Consider the following 23285-nt stretch of genomic DNA (forward strand, 5'->3'; position numbering starts at 1 on the left):
GTAATTTACCCTGATATAAAGTAAATTTAATGAAATGTAAAAGTGTGTGAAAGCTGTTGGTATTTGTGTGTATTAAAGGTGAGTCAGCGGCTAACGGAGTACGGAGTTCACTTCCACAGAGTTCTGCCAGAGAAGAGGTCCCAGACTGGCATCCTGCTGGGCGTCAACTCCAAAGGTGTTTTAATCTTTGAGCTGCTGAATGGGAATCGAACCCCAGTCCTGAGGTTTCCCTGGAGAGACACCAAGAAGATCTCCTTCACTGTAAGATAAAAAAACATTTAAACAAAGCTAACATACTACCTCATTCGTGTTAATTGTTTCCTCTTCACCTAGAAAACATTACCTTAATCATTTTTGCTGACCTCAATATTCTCTGTTATGTCCCTGTATTGTACAGAAGTCTTATTAATTATGTAATTAATGAGACATGCCTTTATACATTTTCATCTGGAATAGTGTCATATTAATAATTCATATTTTTAATGTAATATTAATTAATCTAATAACTTAACATTTACAAATGGAGTCCTACAGAGTAGACACTAAAAGAGGTGAATGTGTGTTACAGAAAAAAAAGATCTGCCTGCAGAACACATCAGATGGGATCAAACACCAGTTCCAGACAGACAGTCAGAAAACCTGTCAGTACCTTCTCCACCAATGCTCTGCCCAGCACAAGTTTCACCTTCATCTGAAGACCAGGCAGAGCAACCAGGAGCTGCAGGAGATTGGTAATGCTAAGGAGCTGAAACTTAATTATTCCATCATCCACAGCATCTCATTTACTAACCTCACCTGACAGATCTGCTCAGCTTAATTTAGCTTAATTGTTTAGTTTTCTTTCGATGTTGATTTTGTCCAAGACTATACATTAATTAAGATAAGTAAGCTTGTTTCCATCTGCATTCTCTGCAAACTTAAATAGAGAACAAACAATAAAATACAAAATATATGCATCTTTGGGCAGGTCAAGGAAGTGTTACAATCTGGCAGAAACATTCATGGGAAACCCGTGTGAATGAGCATTATCCTGCTGATAAGAGCCAGTTGGAAGCCCTGCCATAAGAGGCAACACACATGGCTGCAGGATGTCCTGCACATATTGCTGAGCTGTCTCTTGTTTTACTGCTAGGGCTGACTGTCTTATGCGATGCCTCACTATAGGCAGGTGGGGCAGTGTGTTGCTTCCAAGCAAAAGCAGGATTGAAGCACGTACTATGAGGTCTTCATACTTAAACCCAACCATCACTGGATCCCTTACATGCAAAATTCAAAATTGCTAAATTCAACCATGCAAAATTCAATATGGTTCCAGTACATAGCACTCCAGGTTTCATTCCTGACACCACTTTATACGTAAGCAACGGCGTGGTAGGCTGCACTGCCCAACAGCTCCCGTTAGTTTTTACTTGTAATTAAGTTTAATCAACGCTCCGGTACCTCTTTCAGTGCATAAGCTGTGGCTTAGGGTCAAAGAACAGTCTGGGTAACTTTTCTCTCACTCTAAACAAGATGAAGTCTAGTTTTAGAGTACAAGCAGGCAGCACGAAGAAAGCTAACAAGGCAGGCCTAGCGGCATCGCACTCACCTGATGAAGAAGCCCAAGCGGGAGATTCCCAGCGGCGCTCTGACTCCACTATCCTCGAGGCAATTAACTCACTCCGATCTGAGCTTTGTGCCACCAAGATGGAAATTTGCCAAACAGTCGACGCACGAATCGAGCTCATGGCGTCCTCGATTAGAGGGGAAATATCTGCACTAAAAGAGGAAACGAACTCTGCTATCGTGGCTCTGCAAGCAGTTACGGAACGTCACAACTCTACTTTACAAGAGTTGGAGAACTCGGCTACATGCTCATCAGATGCAGTCAGCACACTTTAGGTGGAAGTGAAAAGACTACAGACTGAGCTAACCCGGGTCTCAGAGAAATGTACCGATTTGGAAGGGTGCTCGAGACGGCAGAATATTCGTATCACTCGGGTTAAGGAGGGCATGGAAGTTGGCCAGGGAGTGAACGAGTTTGTTTCGGATCTCCTGAAGAAAGTTCTTAACCTGAACGACAAACCCCTTATTGACAGAGCGCACAGAACTCTCTGTAGCCGACCTGATGATGCAGACCCCCCTCGGCCACTCATTGCACGACTGCACTACTTCCAAGATGTCACCAGAATTCTCCGCAAATCGGCTGAGCTGAGGGATCTCCCTTATTGCGGTCAGAGGATTCAGATCTTTCCTGACTTACCTCTGGAGGTGGTGAGATGCAGAGCGGCATTCAACACAGTGAGAGGAAGGCTACGCGACGAGCCTGGAGTGAAATCCAGCCTGCTATACCCAGCTAAACTTAAATTGACCGTCAATGGTGCAGAGTCGGTGTTCACGGATCCAAAAGAGGCAAAAAAGTTTGTGGACCAGCAGTTCGGCAACGTCGTGCCCAGCTCCTAACAAGGCTAGTAAAATGAATATATTAATGAGCAGTTAATAGATCTGCGTTTTTATTTATGCTGTTCATACTACGTTGACTTGGGAGGGCTACCTTTTTTTCCAGGTAGGGTAATGCGTTATATATTTCTTACACCCAGGCTTGTTATCATATGTATGGTATATATGGTGTGACCAATTTGGAAATAATAGCTGTGCGTTATACAGTTTGTTATATACGGGGCTGTTTTAGGAGTCTGTACTAGACTTAGCTTTTTTCTGTTCTGTTTTTTGTGGGTTGTTACTGTACTTCCCAGATGGGGTCGTGTCTTAATTTGTTTTGGGTTAGTATAGGCAAGACAGCTTTAGGCAGGGGAGGGTGGACTTGGGACTTCCACTACTATACATCTCCGTGTTGAAGAATGATGTTTACACTGCTAATGTACATAGGATACAGTAGACAGATAGAATGCAAGATCTAACAAAACAGGAGAAGGGGAAAAATAATGGCACATCTTAAGTCGTTGTCCAGTTATATTATATTCCTCCAGGAAACCCATTTAAATGCACACGTTAAACTGAGAGCCAGGTGGGTTGGACAGGTTTATAGCTCAACATTTGCATCCAGAGCAAGGAGGAGAGCTATACTCATAAGAAAAGGTGTTCAATTCTTCATAAATTGACAATTGCAGACAGGGAGGGAAGATATGTGATTGTTCAGGGGGAGTTGTACAAATTACTCATAACACTGATTAATATCTATGGTCTAAATGTGGACTCTTCTTCTTTTTTAAGCATGTCCTCATACAGATCCTGGATATTTCACAGTCCAGTTTAATCATTGGGGGTGATTTAAATACTGTGTTAGACATACATCTGGATAGTTCATCATCCAGTAAAATTACACCATCAATGAAAAACTCTAATTTAGGTGATGTTTGGAGAGTTTTTAACCCTATGAGTAGAGCATATTCTTTCCACTCCAGTGTTCATAATGTATATTCTCAAATTGATTATTTTATAGTGGACTCCAAACTATAAAAGTAAAGTTTTACTAATGTAAAATATCATAATATTGTTATATCACATCATAGCCCTGTTTCTTTTGCCATACATTTTAATGATTTGAACCAACCAAATAGAGTATGGAGACTGGATCCCCAGTTGTTGAAAGATGCAGAAATTTGCTAATTTGTCTTTGAAATGAATGACAAACCTGGTACCTCTCCATCCATCCTTTGGGATTCAATGAAGGCCTACTTTAGATGATGTATTATATCTTTCCAGTCAGTTAAGAGAAAAATTCACAGAGCTGAGGTATTGGAGTTGGAACGTCAAATAAATGCCTTAGACAAATCCAATGCAGCCAACCCCTGTGTGGAGACCTATAAGAACATCTTAGCTTTAACGTTTTAAATATAACCAGCTAATGTCAGAGAGAGTTATCAAACGTTTTTTGTGTACTCAACAACAGTATTTTGAATTTGGGGAAACACCTCATTAACTCCTGGCTAGGCAACTTAGAAAGATGGAAAGTGACCGGACAATAATTATGGTGAAGGCAGAATCTGGTGATTTGTTAACAGCTCACACCGATATTAATCAGAGATTTAAACCATTTTATTAATCTTTTTACTCAGCCAAAGCTGAGGCCGTAGATCTAGATAAGCATAAATTCTTACAGAACTGTGAACTGCCAACTCTAACTCAGGAGGACCAAGATTCCCTGAATGTAGAGCTAACAGTCCAAGAGATACAAGAAACTATTAAAGCGCTAAACAAAGGTAAAGCCCCAGGCCCAGATGGCTACTTAATATTTAATAACATTCTTGCTCCTTATTTACTTAAGATGTATTTACAAGAGAAGGAAAATGGCTTCTTATCTCCCACATTCAATAAAGCCATAATTACAGTGCTCCCTAAAAAAGGGAAAAATGCTACTAAGGTAGGTGAGTAGCTATAGACCAATCTCTCCTGAATTATAATAAAAAAATACTAACTAAAACCCTGGCAATTAAGCTTAATCAGTTAACAGGCCAACTTGTTCATTCCGATCAGAAAGGATAATTTGAGGCACCTTTTTAATATAATCTACTCCTAATGCGGCGATAAGGATGATTTAGTTGTTAGCTCTTTGGACGCATAAAAGGCCTTTGATCAGTTAGAGTGGCCATCCCTTTTTGCAGTTTAAAAAAAAAATTAATTGGGTGATGAATTTGAATCCTGGATAAGAATCCTGTATCATAACCCATCGGCTAGAATAATCACAAATAAAAAATTGTCTTCCCTAATTCATCTTCACAGAGGCACGAGACAGGGGTGTGCTCTCTCACCCATGTTGTTTGCTTTGGCCCTAGAACCTCTAGCCCAGGCCATTCGTTGTAATACTGATATTCAGGGTCATGGCACGGGAGACACAATAACTAAGATTTTACTCTTCGCAGATGATATTCTTCTCTTTGTAAGCAATCCACAGTCTTCAATCTTATTCTCGAACTAATTTCAAATTTTGGTCAGTTCTCTGGCTATAGAATAAATTGGTCTAAAAGTGAACTAATACCAATCAGATTAAACTAATATCAGATTAAACGATACCTCAGATGTTCAACGTTTCCCTTTTAAGATAACATTGAATAGATTTACATACTTGGGAATAGTCATCAAAAAAAATTATAAATCTCTATTTAAAGCTAACCTTCTCCCTCTCTTGGTCAAATTGTAAGGTAACATTCAAATTTGGAAATCCCTTCCTATCTCCATGGTTGGCAGAGTCAATGCTATAAAGATGGTCTTCTTGCCACAGATACTCTATTTATTTCAGAATATTCCCATCTTTCTCCCAAAGGCCTTTTTTAAGCGTTTGGACTCAATTATCCTTCCATTCATATGGGATTATAAAGTTCATCGTATTAACAAAGAACATTTATGTAAATCTAAGAATCAGGGTGGATTGGCCCTCCCCAATTTCATGTTTTATCACTGGGCTTGCGTTCTTGGAATGATCAGTATATGGTTAGACCACACATTTGTACACCCTTAGTGGATCGCAATGGAGAGACAAGAATGCTTCCCCTATGACAGGGGTGTCAAACTCATTTTGGCCGAGGGCCACATTGGCATATTGGCTGTCCTCTGAGGGCCAGATGTAACTTATAAATGTAAGAAAATGTAACCAGATGTAATATAAAATGAATGTAATTACTCCTTAATGTTAAATAACTCTCAATATATTATTTATTCAATCAAATATTACAGTTGCATGGAAAAAATGTTAGCTTGTTGCTCTATTAACATAAATCCTTTTAATTTGTCATGTTATGAAATCCAAAAACTCCATCAATCAAGAACCAAACTATTCAAGTGAATAGAAATGACATAAAATACAAGTTATATTAACTTTGATCAAAACGTTTGATACTGAAATAAGGCTTAATAAATATAAAATCAAAAATTGTGAGCTGTTAAGAACATGACAGATTTAGCATTTCCTCAGATTTAGCAGTTCCTCATACAACCACTAGTGGGAGCTGCAGCAGCACAAGCCCGCAGTCTTTACTGAGTCAGAGCTACAGCCCAGCCACGGGCTACAGGGCTCAGCTGAGCCAGTCTGGAGCGTTTTTAACATTTTTAAGTTCTTCCGTGTATGAAATAAAGATTTTTAACCCCACTAACCGGATAATACAGTTCATCTTTCAGCCCAAGCAGCTAACAGTAGCAGTTTAAAGCAGCCATCACGGAGTCACTGCTCGGATTACATTATAAACAGGTCAGTTAGCGCGCTGCTAACCTCATGGTGTTTATAACTACGGAGTTTAGTGGACACACCACGGCGGCAAGGTTAGACTGTTGGGCTACTGAAGACTATTAAAGGCTATTGGAGGTTATTGAAACGGTTATTGGGGGCAGAAATCAGTAAAGGCTGGTTAGATAAGTGATTCACGTCTTCGTCCTTTGCTGTGGTGAAACTGCGACTAGCCCTGTCACAGTGATGTTTATTAACGTCATTAAAACATATTTTGTCAGCTATTGTCTTATAAATATTTACACATAACTTATATCTCTCCTAAATGGCAGTAAATATCTCTCCTAGTGGCAGTAAGCCGTAACCTCGCGGGTAATACAATCGACAAGCATTGTGGGAAATGTAGTTTTTGGTCAAAGAATGCTTCTGACCTATTTATTATGGACACTAAGATTTTACAAGCTCTCGCGGGCCACATAAAAGGACGTGGCGGGCCACATTTGGCCCGCGGGCCTTGTGTTTGACACATGTGCCCTATGACATCAGTGTAATAATTCTATTCCCAAATGCCTTGGATAAATCTATTTATAATGGTAATATATTGATCCATAACACAATTTGGAGTTGGCGACAGATAAAATCTTTATTTAAGGAAGAAACATTGTCTCATTATTTACCTATCACTAAGAACCCTTCTTTTACCCCATCCATTTTATATGCTACCTTTACACAGTGGAAGTGTTTAGGTCTCCACACAGTTTTGCTTCATTTGAACAACTTCAGAGTCGATAAGACCTACCCTCTAGTCACTTTTTCAGATACCTGCAGGTCAGAGACAACTAATTTTGAAAAAGCCAAGCACAGCGTTCTAGATAATTTTTCAAACTGTGTGACTGGGCAAATCATGCTATATCAGGGTTTTATAATATGCTATTAAGTCATTATAAACCATCCACTGATACCTTTAAAGAACAGTGGGAGTAGGAATTTGGGTTGCATATAGAGAAGGATCTGTGGGAAGAGGCTTTGGAAGGCATTCAAGGCAAATACAAGACATTCCCTATTACAATTCAGGATTATGCACAGGTTACACTACTTGAGAACTAAGTTACATAAGATTTTTTAAGAGGTGTCTTCTATCTTTGACAAATGTCAATATGAAATGGCCACTTCTTTACCATAGCATTGTCCTCTGTAGTAAACTTACCAATTTTGGGTTGAATTTTTAGACACTTTCTATAGTTTTAGACAAGATATTAGATCCTGATCCAATTGTGATAGTTTTAGGGCTATCAGAAGTTATATTAACACTTAGAAAACCCCAACAGCAGTTACTAAGGGCTTGGAAAGGGACAGATGTCCCATCCAGCAAGGTATGGTTAAGAGAAATTATCAAACTTTTACATCTGGAAGAAAATAAGATTCACACTAAAAAACAGATATGGGCAGTTTAATAAAATTTGGCATCCCATTCTGCATTATTTGGAAAGTACCAAAACCAATGGCAATATGACATTAGATTAAATAACTGGAAGTCCTGGGTGGGGGTTTGTGTGTGTGTGTGTGGGGGGGGGGGGGGGGGGAGTACTGTATTAGTTTACTATTTGTGATATTTAAAATTGGGAAGGTACATTGTAAATGTTTGTATTTGTATTTGTAAATGTTGAATACATATATACTCCTGTTTAATAAACAAATGTTAAAAGAAAGAAGCAACAGTGGCTGGATGACAGATGGTCTAGATGCTTTTCTCAGTCCAATTATGCTCCTCTCTGCCGAGTCGATTAGCTTGACAAAATGTCTTCTAGTCCGTTAGCTAACAGTCAACAATCTCTTACCAGGAGGTACACTGCTCAAATGTAACCTCTGATAGTCTGTTTGTTATTACGCCTTTTCACCCACTAATTTGACCACATCTGTAATCAATCAAATTATCCACAACACAAAATGACCCACTGAATTTCTTGTTCTTATTATACTGAACTACTACAATTGCATACAGTTTAGGAATGTCCCAATCACATTTTTGCTTTGGATTTGATCCAAAGTTTTGTCAAAGCAGTAAAAAAAATGGAATGCTGCCAAGTTGTCTCCTAAGGCTTTTAAAATAAATCTTTAGTTAATAAAACAATGGTATTAAAACGTACCTCACCTCGTGAACTCCTTTACACTGAATATGGGCCACAGAGCCTTAGACTAGTCTACTGTTGACTCCTTGCGTCCTGTTAATGCATGGTGTGTAAAGCATGTACGTATGGACAACATAACCTCACATTTTTGATAAATGATTAATTCAGATCCTTTACACCCAATTCCGTTCCTTTGAATATTGTGTGATCGGAGCCGTTTTCTGATTACATGACCGGATCCGGAACGACCCGAATACAGTTCTTTAGAATTGTAGTGCGATACGTTTTTAGTTTTTAATTTCCATAAATTTCCACAAAGCCATTTTTATTCTTTCCATAGTTACCCCTCAATACATATCTATACCCATCAGTACTCATTTATATCCATACCTTATCATATATATCCAAATTCATCTATGCCCATCCAGAACCAAATACATTAATACACGTCCATTCCTATCCATTTCTATAACAATTTCCATCTAGCCTATCAATACTCATATCTGTATTCATTCATATACTTCTATATGCATTTCCACACTTATACCCATAACAATATCTATATGTAGAACCATATCTGATAATACCCTGAAATAATGCCCTGTAACCTCTTTTTTTGTCTCTACAGAGAACTCTCCTTTGAGTAACCTGCAGTATCCTGCTGGTCTGGACAGTTTGGACAGAACTATCAGCGTGGCCAGTTTAGCCCTGAGCACGCCCGGCTCGCGTTCTGATTCTGACCCGTTAAAGCTGATAAACTCTGAGCTCGCTTTGACCCGGGGTGTCCCCGCACGCCTCTCCATCCCAGAGGAGAGCTCTTTCCCTGGCTTCAACTCCACCTCCAACCCCCGGCTCAAGAGCCGCTCTCATCACAACTTGGGCCAGGTGCCCGAGTCCCCGGAGCACAGGGCGGTGCCCTTCAGCAGCCAATCACAGAGCAACACTGTTAGATCGCTGTCACTCACACAGTCACATCAGAGGGCCAGCTCCGACACGGACTCCATCACAATCAGCAGACAACCGGAGGGGTGAGGCGCTTGTACACACACCCACACACACACACACACACTCACATACAGTACACACCATACAGAGTGTCCAAAAGTATGTGGACACCTGCTCCTCCAGAGTTTCTTGTGAAATTAAGGGTATAAACCAAGAGATTGTTTTATAATAGGTGCTGGAACATTACTGTAAGAATAATTTTTTTCCTCTAAAACAAACCATGTGACTTCAGAAGGGGAAACTCGGATTCATCTGCTCTGAAAGGAGACCGCATCACACCCGCCCAGTTTAAAATGATTCTTCTGCATGTTCTGTGCATTTATCCATTATCACCAGAGAGAGCCCTAAATCCCAAAACGTATGGACATCAGCTTTATTATTTATAAATTCTAGCTATATTTATTAATGAATTCTTTGAGTCTATTTAAACTTGGACATATTTTGAAATATGTGAAACCTTTAAAATGCTTTAAAAAAACACTCCCATTGTGTTGCTGGTTAGCATAGATGTTTGTTAGCTGATGTATCAGAGCTGGAGATCCGGCTGCTCCGAGTGCTCTGGCTGCCTAGTGATGCTGCATCAGCAGTAGTTAAAAAAAACAAAAAACGCTGGGTCAGACATAACAAATTGAAGACGGCGTGTGCTCATACTCACCCTTGTAATTTCAAGGTCATTACCATTGATTTTGGGAGTTCTAATGAGTGGGTGTGTTCACTAGCTCAACTAATTGAGGGAGGCAGTTGGGTAAAAATCAATAAATAGCCTTGATTTCAGAAAGAACGATAGAGGAGCGGGTGTCAAGTGCTGGTTATCAGCTCTGTTAAATTTTTTCCCTCGTCTGCCCTGTGATCAGCTCTGTAGGCGACGGTGCCAGCTGGAGTCCAAAAAGCCAAAGGGAGGAATCAGACTCTTCATCCTGTGAAGAATCTGGTCAGGCTTATGTCAAAGGTCAGCACTGAATATTTTACTATTATGTTGCAAATTGTTTGATTTTTAGGAGGTAAGGGCCTATTGTACATGATTTGTAAAATACCCTGTATAATATCCATAAAAAAATTATGCATGAATTAACTCTGATTTATAGACAATGACTTAAAATTAAAATGAAATTGATAAATACAAGTAGGATCTTTTTTGTACCCCTATCCCTACACACTCTTTATACATATCTTTAATCATATGCCCATCCCTATCCACATACACGTATAATCATGTATTTCCTCAATCCCTTGCCAATAGACAACCCATAGACAGGAATTTAAGATTAGTATGATAAATGCAAAAATATTAATTTGTATTTAGCATAGTAGAATAAAATAAATCTAAAATTTTCAGGGATTATCATTATTTGGATTGTACAGTATATCATTTCAGCATGGTGTACTTTGCACCTAAACATGTGTAATTAGAGCTTAACAGTATGTAGATATTTTAACAAATTGTGATACATTTTCTTATATCAACAATAAGCATAACAAACGTATAATCAGTACTTAATACAAACATTTACATTTCATTACAAAGTAGAAATATAGAGAAAAGGTGAAAAAAATCATGTTTAATTTGATGTGCAGTAATAATAAATATCACTAAAGAACATTTGAATAGCAGAATCTGCCACTGCTGATACATTTGGTAACACTTTACTTGGATGGTCCATTTTATGGCCTCGTTGATGCTCAAATGACATTCAGCTAATATTCAACTGAATGTCTTTTAATTGCGACTTAACCATTTGTTGAATGTAAACGATTCAAAATAGAACATAATCTAACCTAAAATCTAACCCTACACCTTACCCTATCCTTAACCATTAATCAACCCTAAAATCTAACCCTACACCCAACCCTAACCTTAACCATTAATCACTCCTAATATCTAACCCTACACCTAACCATTAATCACCCCTAAAATCTAACCCTACACCTTACCCTGACCTTTACTATTAATCAACCCTAAAATCTAACTCTACACCTAACCCTAACCCTAACCTTATCTCTTAATCAACCCTAAAATCTAACCCTACACCTAACCCTAACCATCAATCAACCCTAAAATCTAACCCTACACCTAACCCTAACCTTAACCCTTAATCAACCCTAAAATCAAACCATACACATAACCCTAATCCTAACCCTTAATCAACCCTAAAATCTAACCCTTCGCTTAACCTTAACCCTTAATCAAACCTAAAATCTAACCCTACACCTAACCTTAGCCAATAATCACCCCTAAAAATTTAACCCTACACCTAACCCTATCCTTAACCATTAATCAACCCTAAAATCTAACCCTACAGCTAACCCTTAATCACCCCTAAAATCTAACCCTACACCTTACCCTAACCTTGAACCTAAATCAAACCTAAAATCTAACCCTACACCTAACCCTAACCTTCACCCTAAATCAACTAACAACTACCCTACCCTTAACCCTTAGTCATCCCTAAAGTCTAATCCTACACCTTACCCTAACCTTAACCCTTAATCACCCATAAAATCTAACCCTACACCTAACCCTAACCTTAACCCTTAATCAAACCTAAAGTCTAACCCTACACTTAACCCTAATCCTTAATCAACCCTAAAATCTAACCCTACATCTAAACCTAACCCTAATCATGTGGACATGAGCACTCATTTAGGGGGATTCACACAGTATGTCATCTGTCCCACAAGACATAACACACTAGATCTATGTTTCATCAGTGATAAATATGCCTATAATGCACTGGCTATGCCACCTTTGCGTAAATCAGCCACAATATGATTTATCTAAAGCCACATTATAAACCTTGTGTAATGAGACTACCTCCCACTACCTTTCCGTAAGTGGACTCCTGAGGTCAGCGAAACTCTATAGGATTGTTTTTGAATCAACTGACTGGGACACACTTATTGTCTTACAAGAGGCTGATAATGACATAGATGGGATAGTGGACCGTGTTACTGAATATGTGAGCTTTTGTACTGATGTGGTGGAACCCGTGAGAACAGTCCACTGTTTTGCAAACAATAAGCCATGGATCACAAGCAACATTAAGAGCCTCCTGAATCTAAAAAAAGAAGCATTCAAATCTGGGGATTGTGAGAGGGTTAGGATTGTGCAACATGAGTTGAGGAAGAGTCTAAGGGCAGCCAGAAGAGACTTTGGAAGGGGTCTGCAATTGAATATGCGGTGTAACAATACAAGGGAGGTGTGGAAGGGTATGAAGACTATTGCTGGCTACAAAAATAAAGTTAGCGAGACAGTGGGCGATGTGGACAGGGCCAATGAATTTAACCACTTTTATAGTAGGTTCAATGCAGCCAGTGGGCCCTCCACCTCCTCTGCTGTGACCACCTGCTCTGCTCCACCCAGTGGCTACACCACCTCTACCGCTGTGACCACCTGCTCTGCTCCACATGACAAATGTACCACCTCTACTACTGTGACCATCTGCTCCGCTCCACCCAGCGGCTACACCACCTCTACCGCTGTGACCACCTGCTCTACTCCACCCGGCGGCTGTACCACCTCTACGGCCGTGACCACCTGCTCTGCTCCACCTGGTGGTTACACCACCTCTACTGCTGTGACCTCTTGCTCTGCTCCACCTGGTGGTTACACCGCCTCTACTGCTGTGACCTCTTGCTCTGCTCCACCTGGCGGTTACACCGCCTCTACTGCTGTGACCTCCTGCTCTGCTCCACCTGGTGGTTACACCGCCTCTACTGCTGTGACCTCTTGCTCTGCTCCACCTGGCGGTTACACCGCCTCTACTGCTGTGACCTCCTGCTCTGCTCCACCTGGCGGTTACACCGCCTCTACTGCTGTGACCTCTTGCTCTGCTCCACCTGGGAGCTACGCCACTTGTACTGATGTGACCACCTGCTCTGCTCCATCTGGTAGCTGTTCCAGATGTACTGCTGTGACCCCACATAGCTTCTCCATAGATAAGGTTTATGCTGAACTACGTAGGCTGCGGCGTGGGAAAGCTGCGGGTCCTGATGTATCATCTCAGCTTCTCAGAGAATGTGCATCAGGACTGGCTATGCCTCTACAAACAGTCTTCAACCTGAGTCTTCGCACTAGACAAGTGCCTGTCCAGTGGAAAACATCATGCCTCGTGCCGGTCCCTAAAGTAGGGAGGCCGGTAGGGGTGAAGGACCACAGACCAGTGGCCCTGACCTCAGTGATCATGAAGACAATTGAAAGGCTTTTGCTATGGGTTCTCAAGCCTCAGGTGCAGTAGGCTGTGGACCTCTTGCAGTTTGCATATCAGAAGAACATGGGTGTGTAGGATGCAGTAATAAATATGACCCACAAGTTTCTGGATGGGACAGGGGGATACTCAAGGCTCATGTTTTACAAGCGCCTTTAACACAATCAGGCCGCAGATTCTGAGGGAACAGCTATAGATGAAAGGTGGGGATGCTATGTTAGTCACATGGATTTACAGCTATCTCACAGAGTTTCCACAGTATGTCAGGTTGGGTGGTTGCAGGTCTGAGGCAGTGGTAACCAACGTTGGGGCTCCTCGGGGTACAGTATTGTCACCATTCCTCTTCACTCTTTACACTGCTGATTTTAAACATGGGTCTGAACTTTGCCACATTCAGAAATATTCAGACGACACAGCAGTGCTGGCATGTATAAGAGGTGGGGATGAAAGAGAATACAGAGATCTTGTTGATGCCTTCACAGCCTGGAGTAGGAGGAATGGTCCTTATTGCACTGAAGACCAAGGAGATGATCATGGTTGAAACATTCCCATCAGCCGTTTTCATCAATGGACAGAACATTTAGAATGTTCAGTCATATAAATATCTCGGAGACCACCTGGACAACAAACTGGACTGGTCGGTGCAGACGAGTGCAGCATATAAAAAAGGACAGTGCAGGCTTTACTTCCTCAGGAAGCTTAAATCATTTGATGTGTGTAATGAGTTTCTGCGCACATTCTATCATTCGGTTGTGTCGAGTGCTGTCTTCTTTGGTGTTGCCTGCTGGGGAAGCAGCATTACTCTAAGGGACAGGAACAGGCTGGATAAGCTTATAGGGAAGTGTGTGTCAGTAATGGGCGGGAAAGTGGACTCTGTGGGTCAGTTAGTGGAGAAGAGGATGAGGTGTTTAATGCAGTGTATCCTCAGTAATAGCAGACACCCTCTGCATGGGATCCTGGCAGCTCTGAGGAGCAGGCACAGTAATAAACTCCTCTCTCTCTGCTGTAGGACTGAGAGGATCCGGAGGTCATTTGTTCCTGCTGGAAGTAGACTGCTTATCACCTGATGTGTGTACTTAATAAGCAATATTAATCCTTAACCCTTAATTACCCCTAAAATCTAACCCTACACTTAACCCTAACCCTTAATCAACTGTAAAATCTAACCCTACAGTTAACACTAACCATTAATCAAACCTAAAATTTAACCCTACACTTAACTCTAACCCTAACCTAAACTTTAAATCTTTAAAACTCTAAACCCAATGCTAAAATGTAAAGATTAGAGTTTGGGTTGGAGTTGGATGTATTGTTACATTCAAAGGAGAATCATTTACTTTTACCTTTCAGTTCAATTGCATTTAACAGACATGCAGTTAAATGTTAGTTGAATGTCAGTTGACTATCCAATGGACCATCCAAGTGTTACCATACATTTTATCTGTGTCAAAGTCTGATAGTGTGTTTTGTGAAAATGTCTTTACGTATTGTGATATATTTATCCTAATCCGCAGCTCTATCAGTGCAGAAATTATATGCACTGAGGGTGGTGGCCTTTATACGATTCATATTCATATACCAGAATTGTATTGCATCAACCAAGATTAAGACTGTCTGTCTTCGTGTGACTGTCTGTCTTCGTGTGACTGTCTGTCTTCGTGTGACTGTCTGTCTTCGTGTGACTGTCTGTCTGTGTGTGTGTCTGTGTGTGTGTCTGTGTGTGTGTCTGTGTGTGTGTCTGTGTGTGTGTCTGTGTGTGTGTCTGTGTGTGTGTCTGTGTGTGTGTCTGTGTGTGTCTGTTTTTTGTTTGTCAAATGTCCTTCATATGGATGATTATAATATTGCAGTTTTACTCTTTTACAGCACTTTTCTAACGTATTATTACTTTTATTTAGATTCTCTGAGGAAGAAACTGAACTCATTGCCATCCCCTGAGCGAGAGATTAAAAGTGTAAATCTAAAGACAGATGTGAAATATGGTCTGGGTAAGTTGAAGACTGAGAATAAGAGAAATTTCTTAAAACAACAAGAGAATTATCGTGTCCTGCATTGATTGTGGGTCTGCTTTCTGTTAAGAGTAATTTTTTAGTTCACACGGACAAGTTAGACATCACCAGTTGTGATTATTACCACTGTGCTCCCCAGTATAATATATTCCATGTGCACATACGACACTGTGAATCAAGGAATGATAAATACTAATACCTCTAATATAATATAAAACCTCTGAAACTAAAAGATTTTTTTTCCAATTTCGGTGAAAAAATGAAACACATTTATTAAGAGAGATGTATGGAGATACCTTTGCAAACTGTTCAAAATGGGTGTATAGAGATGAGATGAAAGTGAAAAGATAAGATGAAAAAATATGATACATAAAAACTGCCTCATCTCCCATTAAGCATAGACAAAATCCTTTTAAATCTTCTAACAAGACTTACGTCAGTACCGTGATTGCTGAGCTAAAATCCAGCTCTCTTTATTCGATTTCTTAATTAGATTAGATTAGACGATGCACAATGATCCGATTATGATTTCAGAATATTAAATTCTATATTATTTAAGGCTTTGAGATCAGTGGAGGGGAGAACTCGGGCCGGATAGATCTGGGCCCCATCATCAGCTCCATCACTCCTGGGGGTCCAGCTGATGTTGACAGCTGTCTGAAACCAGGTTTGGATTTACCAATTCTTGTTGAGATGAAGGGGTAGGGGGTGCTGATTCTTGTTGGGATGGAGGGGTAGGGGGTGCTGATTCTTGTTGGGATGGAGGGGTAGGGGGTGCTGATTCTTGTTGGGATAAAAGCTGGGGTTGCTGATTTTTGTTGCGATGGAGGGGTAAGGTGTGCTGATTCTTGTTGGAATGGAGGGGAAAGGTGTGCTGATTCGTCTTGGAATGGAGGGGTAAGGTGTGCTGATTCTTGTTGGGATGGAGGGGTAGGGGGTGCTGATTCTTGTTGGGATGGAGGGGCAGAGGGTGCTGATTCTTTTTGGGATGGAGGAGTAGGGGATGTTGATTCTTGTTGGGATGGAGGGGTAGAGGGTGCTGATTCTTTTTGGGATGGAGGAGTAGGGGATGTTGATTCTTGTTGGGATGAAGGGGTAGGGGGTATTTATTTTTGTTGGGATGGAGGGGTAGGGGATGTTGATTTTTGTTGGGATGGAGGGGTAGAGGGTGCTGATTCTTGTTGGGATAGAGGGGTGAGGTGTGCTGATTCTTGTTGGAATGGAGGGGTAGGGGGTGCTGATTCTTGTTGGGATGGAGGGGTAGGGGGGCTGAATCTTTTTGGGATGGAAGGGTAGGTGATATTGATTCTTGTTGGGATGGAGGGGTAGGGGGTGCTGATTCTTGTTGGGATAGAGGGGTAAGGTGTGCTGATTCTTGTTGGAATGGAGGGGTAGGGGGTGCTGATTCTTGTTGGGATGGAGGGGTAGGGGGTGCTAATTCTTGTTGGGATGGAGGGGTAGGGGTGCTGATTCTTGTTGGGATGGAGGGGTAGGGGGGGCTGAATCTTTTTGGGATGGAGGGGGATGGGATGTTGATTCTTGTTGGGGTGGAGGGGTAGGTGGTGCTGATTCTTGTTGGGATGGAGGGGTAGGGGTTGCTGATTTTTGTTGGGATGAAGGGGTAGAGGGTGCTGATCCTTGTTGGGATGGAGGGGTATGGGATGTTGATTCTTGTTGGGATGGAGGGGTAGAGGGTGCTGATTCTTTTTGGAATGGAGGGGTATGGGATGTTGATTCTTGTTGGGATGGAGTTCTAGGGGGTGCTGATTCTTGTTGGGATGGAGGGGTAGGGGGTGCTGATTCTTGTTGGGATGGAGGGGTAGGGGTGCTGAATCTTTTTTTTTTTTTTTTTCCCATTTTTTTTTTTTATTGATCAATTTCAATGTTACATTAACAAACATTTTTTATTCTTTAACCCTTAAATAAACTCCCCTCCCCATCTATCTAACCCCCCCTCTCTGAGCCCCCTACCCCCTAAACTTATCTACCCCCTAACTTATCTTGCCTCCGCGCTCACTGGGGGTTCTGTATTCTGTATTTTCTATGTTTAATGTTTTGCCTGATTCTTTGTCCTGTAATCATGTTTCTGTAAAGCTGCTTTGTGCCAACACCTGTTGTAAAAAGCGCTATACAATTAAATTTGATTTGATTTGACTTGAACTTATCCCCTCTCCCTAACAAACCCCCTTTTCTCCCTCCCAGGTCTCCCACCTGTACAAGCATACATGTAGACAGTACAGTCAAATATAGATTAGTAAAGAAACAAACACTGACCACAATACCAACAACATTGTTGGCTAATAGAAAGGATATAATATGTAATATATATATATATATATATATATATATATATATATTTTTTTTTTTCTGTCTTTCATTTATTATATATATATATAAATATATAAAACATACACATACATGTAAACACTATCAATAATAATAATAATAATAATAATAATAATAAATGAAAGACAGAAAAAAAATTAATAACTAAAATAAAATACAACCAATTAAGTCATCTTACCACTCTGCTCCTATTCATTTAATTTGGACAACTGTTTAAAGTATGTGATAAAAGGATCCCAGACCAAACCAAACATGTCTGCCACCCCTCTCAAACTAAATTTAATCTTTTCTAAATTGAGAAAGAACATTACATCTTTTAACCACAGAGCATGTGAGGGTGCTGTAGAGGCTTTCCACCCAAGAAGAATTCTTCTTTTAGCTAAAAGGAGCGCACATTTTAGTGCCTCAACCACTCCAGACTTAAGGGAAGATTCCAAATGTACTCCAAACACAATGAGTAATGGGCTGGGGCTGACATCACTACCAAACACATCGTTTAAAGAACCAAATACTGCCTTCCAATATTTCTCAAGCTTTGAACAGGCCCAAAACATGTGCAGTAGGGTAGCAGGGTCTTTACCACATCGGGGGCACCGGGGGTCCACCCCGGGATATATACTTGCCAGTCTAGCATTGCATAGGTATGTCCTGTGGACTAGTCGGAACTGTATTAAATTCAGTCTTGGACAAGAAGAGGACGAATGTATTCTTTTTAATATTTTGCTCCAAAGCTCCTCTTCAATCACAAATCCAAATTCTTGCTCCCATTTAGACCTAACTGCTAAGGGGAAATCAGTGAAGGACATAAGAATACTATAAAGTTGCGATATCAACCCTTTTGAATGAACAGGAATCATAAACAGACGTTCCCAAGGTAACTCCGGCAGTCGTCCTGGAAATGGGGCAAAAAGTGTTTGAGCACAATGACGAATTTGAAAGTATTGAAACATATTTGTGCGTGAGATGTTATATTTAGAACACAATCCGGAGAAACTGTAAAAGGCATCATCATACAGGTCTCTAAAAGAAGTAATTCCTAATCTATTCCAGGAGAGAAAATGTGCGATCTAGTTTAGAGGGTGTAAGTAAGTGATTGTTGTCGATCGGGATTAAGGTCGAGGCTGAGAGGAAACTAAACTGTCGTCAGAACTGTAACCAAATCTTTAGTGTAGCTATAACTAAAGGATTAGAAGAGTATCGGGAAGGGAACAATGGGAGGGAAGAAAATATTAGTGCCTTCAGAGATGAGCAATGGCATGATAGCGATTCCAGTACACACCAGTTGATGGTTGGTGCATTAATCCAAAAAACAATCTTGTGTATATTGGCTGCGAAATAGTATAATAAAAAATTTGGTAGGGCAAGTCCCCCCTGATATTTGGGCCTCTGCAGAGTTAGTTTGCCAACACGAGGAATCTTTCCGCTCCAAACTAAATTTATAATGGCCTTATCGAGGGTCTTAAAAAAAGATTTGGGCAAGAATACTGGAAGGCATTGAAACAAAAACAAAAACTTGGGAAGAATGTTCATTTTCACACTTTGAATTCTACCAGCAATTGATAGAGGGAGAGTGCTGGGTAGAGAATTATAACTTAATTATAACTGCCCATACAGAACTTTTCCATAAATTATTTTGTCATTGATATTGCAAATTAAGAATACTCAAACTTCTATTCCAGATGGGCTAATATATATATAAAAATTAAAACAAGAAAAACTGCTTTACTGTTATGTCCACTTCTGCGGTGCCCACTTCAAATAACACCCCAACAGTAAACATGCCAAACGAACCTGGCCTTTATCATAGTCAACAGCCTCAATGATGGCACTTTTAGTCATTGCTGACCTGCCCTTTAGGGTGACTGTTCGTCGCAAAACTTCTGCGCCACGTCTGGAGTTTCAAAGATCCTGGCCACTCCATTCACCATCACTCGGAGTCTGGCGGGGTAAAGTAGTGTGAAGCGTACTCCCCTCTGAAATAAGGTTGCCTTTACTGGTTGGAACGCAGTTCGTCTGCGGGACAGCTCCGCACTGTAATCCGGGAAGAAACGCAGTTTATTTCCCTTGTATACGAGCTCGTCTCTGCTTTTCCTCATGACCCGCTCCTTGTCTTGAAAGCTATGAAAGAGAACAATCATAACTCGGGGTCTTCCACCAGTGTTTCCTCCTGCCTTGGTCGAGCGGCCGAGTCGATGGGCTCTTTCAATAACCGGCTGACTCTGAAACAGACTGGAGCCGAACAGCTCCCTGAGGAGCTCCGTCACAAACCCGATCGGATACGTTGATTCCAACCCCTCCTGAATCCCAATGATACACAGGTTACATCTTCTAGATCGGTTCTCCAGGTCGTCTAACTTCTCCACTAGCGAGGCATTTGAGTGCTTAAGCAAGTCGCACTCCCGCTCGAGCCGCTCCAGCCAGGTGTCGTGCACAGTCAGTGTAGACTCCAATTCAGCGAAATTATTCAAGTGAGAGTCGAATATCCGCTCCAATGATTCGAGTCGTTCGCGGATCTGTTGAAGTGATTCATTCAGGATTCTGATGGTTTTCTCCATTTTCTGGTCAAATTGTTCGCTAAACGCCGTGAACCATTTCGGAGGGGTGTCGCCATCGAAAGATGAGCCTGCAGTGGGAGAGAGAGGTGAGCTATTTTCCTGTGATATCAGACACTCTCCCGCGCTCGGGTCCTCACGAGGCCGGAGGAAGAGCTCTCCGTCTGGGCTGGAACAGCTGCTGCCGGTGTAGCCGCGTCGGTCCGTCGGGAAGTTAGCATAGCAGCGGGGTCAGATGAGTTCGGCTTAGAACCAGCTCTATCTCTCAGATTTCTCGACATGACCAGTACAAATTAGTTCCGGGGTTCTAAAACTTACTTTTTAAGCGCAGAAAAAGCAAAAGAGAGGCCTGTTTATTGTCAAAAATAGTCGTGCCCCAGGGAGTAAATACAAACACGTCTGACTACGCCGCCATTAAACCGGAAGCCAGGGGTGCTGATTCTTGTTGGAATGGAGGGGTAGGGGATATTGATTCTTGTTGGGATGGAGGGGTAGGGGGTGCTGATTCTTGTTGGGATGGAGGGGTGAGGGGGTGCTGATTCTTGTTGGGATAAAAGCTGGGTTTGCTGATTTTTGTTGGGATGGAGGGGTAGAGGGTGCTGATTCTTGTTGGGTTGGAGGGGTGAGGGGGTGCTGATTCTTGTTGGGATAAAAGCTGGGGTTGCTGATTTTTGTTGGGATGGAGGGGTAGAGGGTGCTGATTCTTGTTGGGATGGAGGGGTAAGGTGTGCTGATTCTAGTTGGAATGGAGGGGTAGGGGGTGCTGATTCTTGTTGGGATGGAGGGGTAAGGTGTGCTGATTCTTATTGGGATGGAGTGGTAGGGGGTGCTGATTCTTGTTGGGATGAAGGGGTAGGGGGTGCTGATTCTTGTTGGGATGGAGGGGTGGGGGATGTTGATTCTTGTTGGGATAAAAGCTGCGGTTGCTGATTTTTGTTGGGATGGAGGGGTAGAGGGTGCTGATTCTTGTTGGGTTGGAGGGGTGAGGGGGTGCTGATTCTTGTTGGTATAAAAGCTGGGGTTGCTGATTTTTGTTGGGATGGAGGGGTAGAGGGTGCTGATTCTTGTTGGGATGGAGGGGTAAGGTGTGCTGATTCTAGTTGGAATGGAGGGGTAGGGGGTGCTGATTCTTGTTGGGATGGAGGGGTAAGGTGTGCTGATTCTTATTGGGATGGAGGGGTAGGGGGTGCTGATTCTTGTTGGGATGAAGGGGTAGGGGGTGCTGATTCTTGTTGGGATGGAGGGGTGAGGGGGTGCTGATTCTTGTTGGGATAAAAGCTGGGGTTGCTGATTTTTGTTGGGATGGAGGGGTAGAAGGTGCTGATTCTTGTTGGGATGGAGGGGTAAGGTGTGCTGATTCTAGTTGGAATGGAGGGGTAGGGGGTGCTGATTCTTGTTGGGATGGAGGGGTAAGGTGTGCTGATTCTTGTTGGGATGGAGGGGTAGGGGGTGCTGATTCTTGTTGGGATGGAGGGGTGGGGGGTGCTGATTCTTGTTGGGATAAAAGAGCTGGGGTTGCTGATTTTTGTTGGGATGGAGGGGTAGAGGGTGCTGATTCTTTTTGGGATGGAGGGGTATGTGATGTTGATTCTTGTTGGGATGGAGTTCTAGAGGGTGCTGATTCTAGTTGGGATGAAGGGGTAGAGGGTGCTGATTCTTGTTGGGATGGAGGGGTAAGGTGTGCTGATTCTAGTTGGAATGGAGGGGTAGGGGGTGCTGATTCTTGTTGGGATGGAGGGGTAAGGTGTGCTGATTCTTATTGGGATGGAGGGGTAGGGGGTGCTGATTCTTGTTGGGATGAAGGGGTAGGGGGTGCTGATTCTTGTTGGGATGGAGGGGTGAGGGGGTGCTGATTCTTGTTGGGATAAAAGCTGGGGTTGCTGATTTTTGTTGGGATGGAGGGGTAGAGGGTGCTGATTCTTGTTGGGATGGAGGGGTAAGGTGTGCTGATTCTAGTTGGAATGGAGGGGTAGGGGGTGCTGATTCTTGTTGGGATGGAGGGGTAAGGTGTGCTGATTCTTGTTGGGATGGAGGGGTAGGGGGTGCTGATTCTTGTTGGGATGAAGGGGTAGGGGGTGCTGATTCTTGTTGGGATGGAGGGGTGGGGGGTGCTGATTCTTGTTGGGATAAAAGAGCTGGGGTTGCTGATTTTTGTTGGGATGGAGGGGTAGAGGGTGCTGATTCTTTTTGGGATGGAGGGGTATGGGATGTTGATTCTTGTTGGGATGGAGTTCTAGAGGGTGCTGATTCTAGTTGGGATGAAGGGGTAGAGGGTGCTGATTCTTGTTGGGATGGAGTTCTAGGGGGTGCTGATTCTTGTTGGGATGGAGGGGTAGGGGGTATTGATTCTTGTTGGGATGGAGGGGTAGGGGGTGCTGATTCTTGTTGGGATGGAGGGGTAGGGGGTATTGATTCTTGTTGGGATGGAGGGGTAGGGGGTGCTGATTCTTGTTGGGATGGTGGGTAGGGTTTCCTGTTTATTGTTGGAATGGAGGGGTAGGGGGTGCTGATTATTGTTGGGATGGAGGGGTTGATTGGTGGTAGTGGTAGTTTCTCCCAATTTGGTTTGGGTATTTCCACATGGAACTTGGGGTAAGACTTTATAATAAGAGGTAGGGGTACAAAAGAGACATGCGATTGTGCCGTACCTATTATACACATCCTACGTATTTTGGTTGCAGGTGATAGGCTACTCAGTGTGAACGACGTCAGCCTAGAGGGCGTACCATACGAGAAAGCTGTGGAGATCCTACAGAGTGCTCCTGATGATATCACCCTGGTGGTTTCCCAACCCAAAGAAAGACTTTTCCCAGGTAACAAATATTAAATGTGCTTTAATAATTAATAATTGGAACACTTACTGTAACGTGCTTCACTGGCCA

The 23285-nt window shown here is 42.1% G+C and overlaps 1 protein-coding gene across 6 annotated transcripts in view; it reads left to right on the forward strand.

The window, feature by feature from the left end:
- Window positions 1–23285, forward strand: part of ptpn13 (protein tyrosine phosphatase non-receptor type 13) — a 201575-nt gene that overhangs the window by 121216 nt on the left and 57074 nt on the right. For 5 of the 6 annotated variants that reach the window (XM_049466081.1, XM_049466082.1, XM_049466084.1 and 2 more), the window contains exons 16-22: window positions 79–261; window positions 569–731; window positions 8918–9317; window positions 10149–10243; window positions 15395–15484; window positions 16065–16172; window positions 23085–23216. In XM_049466081.1, coding sequence (XP_049322038.1) covers window positions 79–261; window positions 569–731; window positions 8918–9317; window positions 10149–10243; window positions 15395–15484; window positions 16065–16172; window positions 23085–23216 — 1171 coding nt within the window. The remainder of the gene's footprint in view (window positions 1–78; window positions 262–568; window positions 732–8917; window positions 9318–10148; window positions 10244–15394; window positions 15485–16064; window positions 16173–23084; window positions 23217–23285) is intronic. The other variant, XM_049466083.1, reaches the window with a different exon arrangement.

The sequence above is a fragment of the Astyanax mexicanus genome, chromosome 17 (genome assembly GCF_023375975.1).
Source record: "Astyanax mexicanus isolate ESR-SI-001 chromosome 17, AstMex3_surface, whole genome shotgun sequence".
Classification (NCBI taxonomy): Eukaryota; Metazoa; Chordata; class Actinopteri; order Characiformes; family Acestrorhamphidae; genus Astyanax; species Astyanax mexicanus.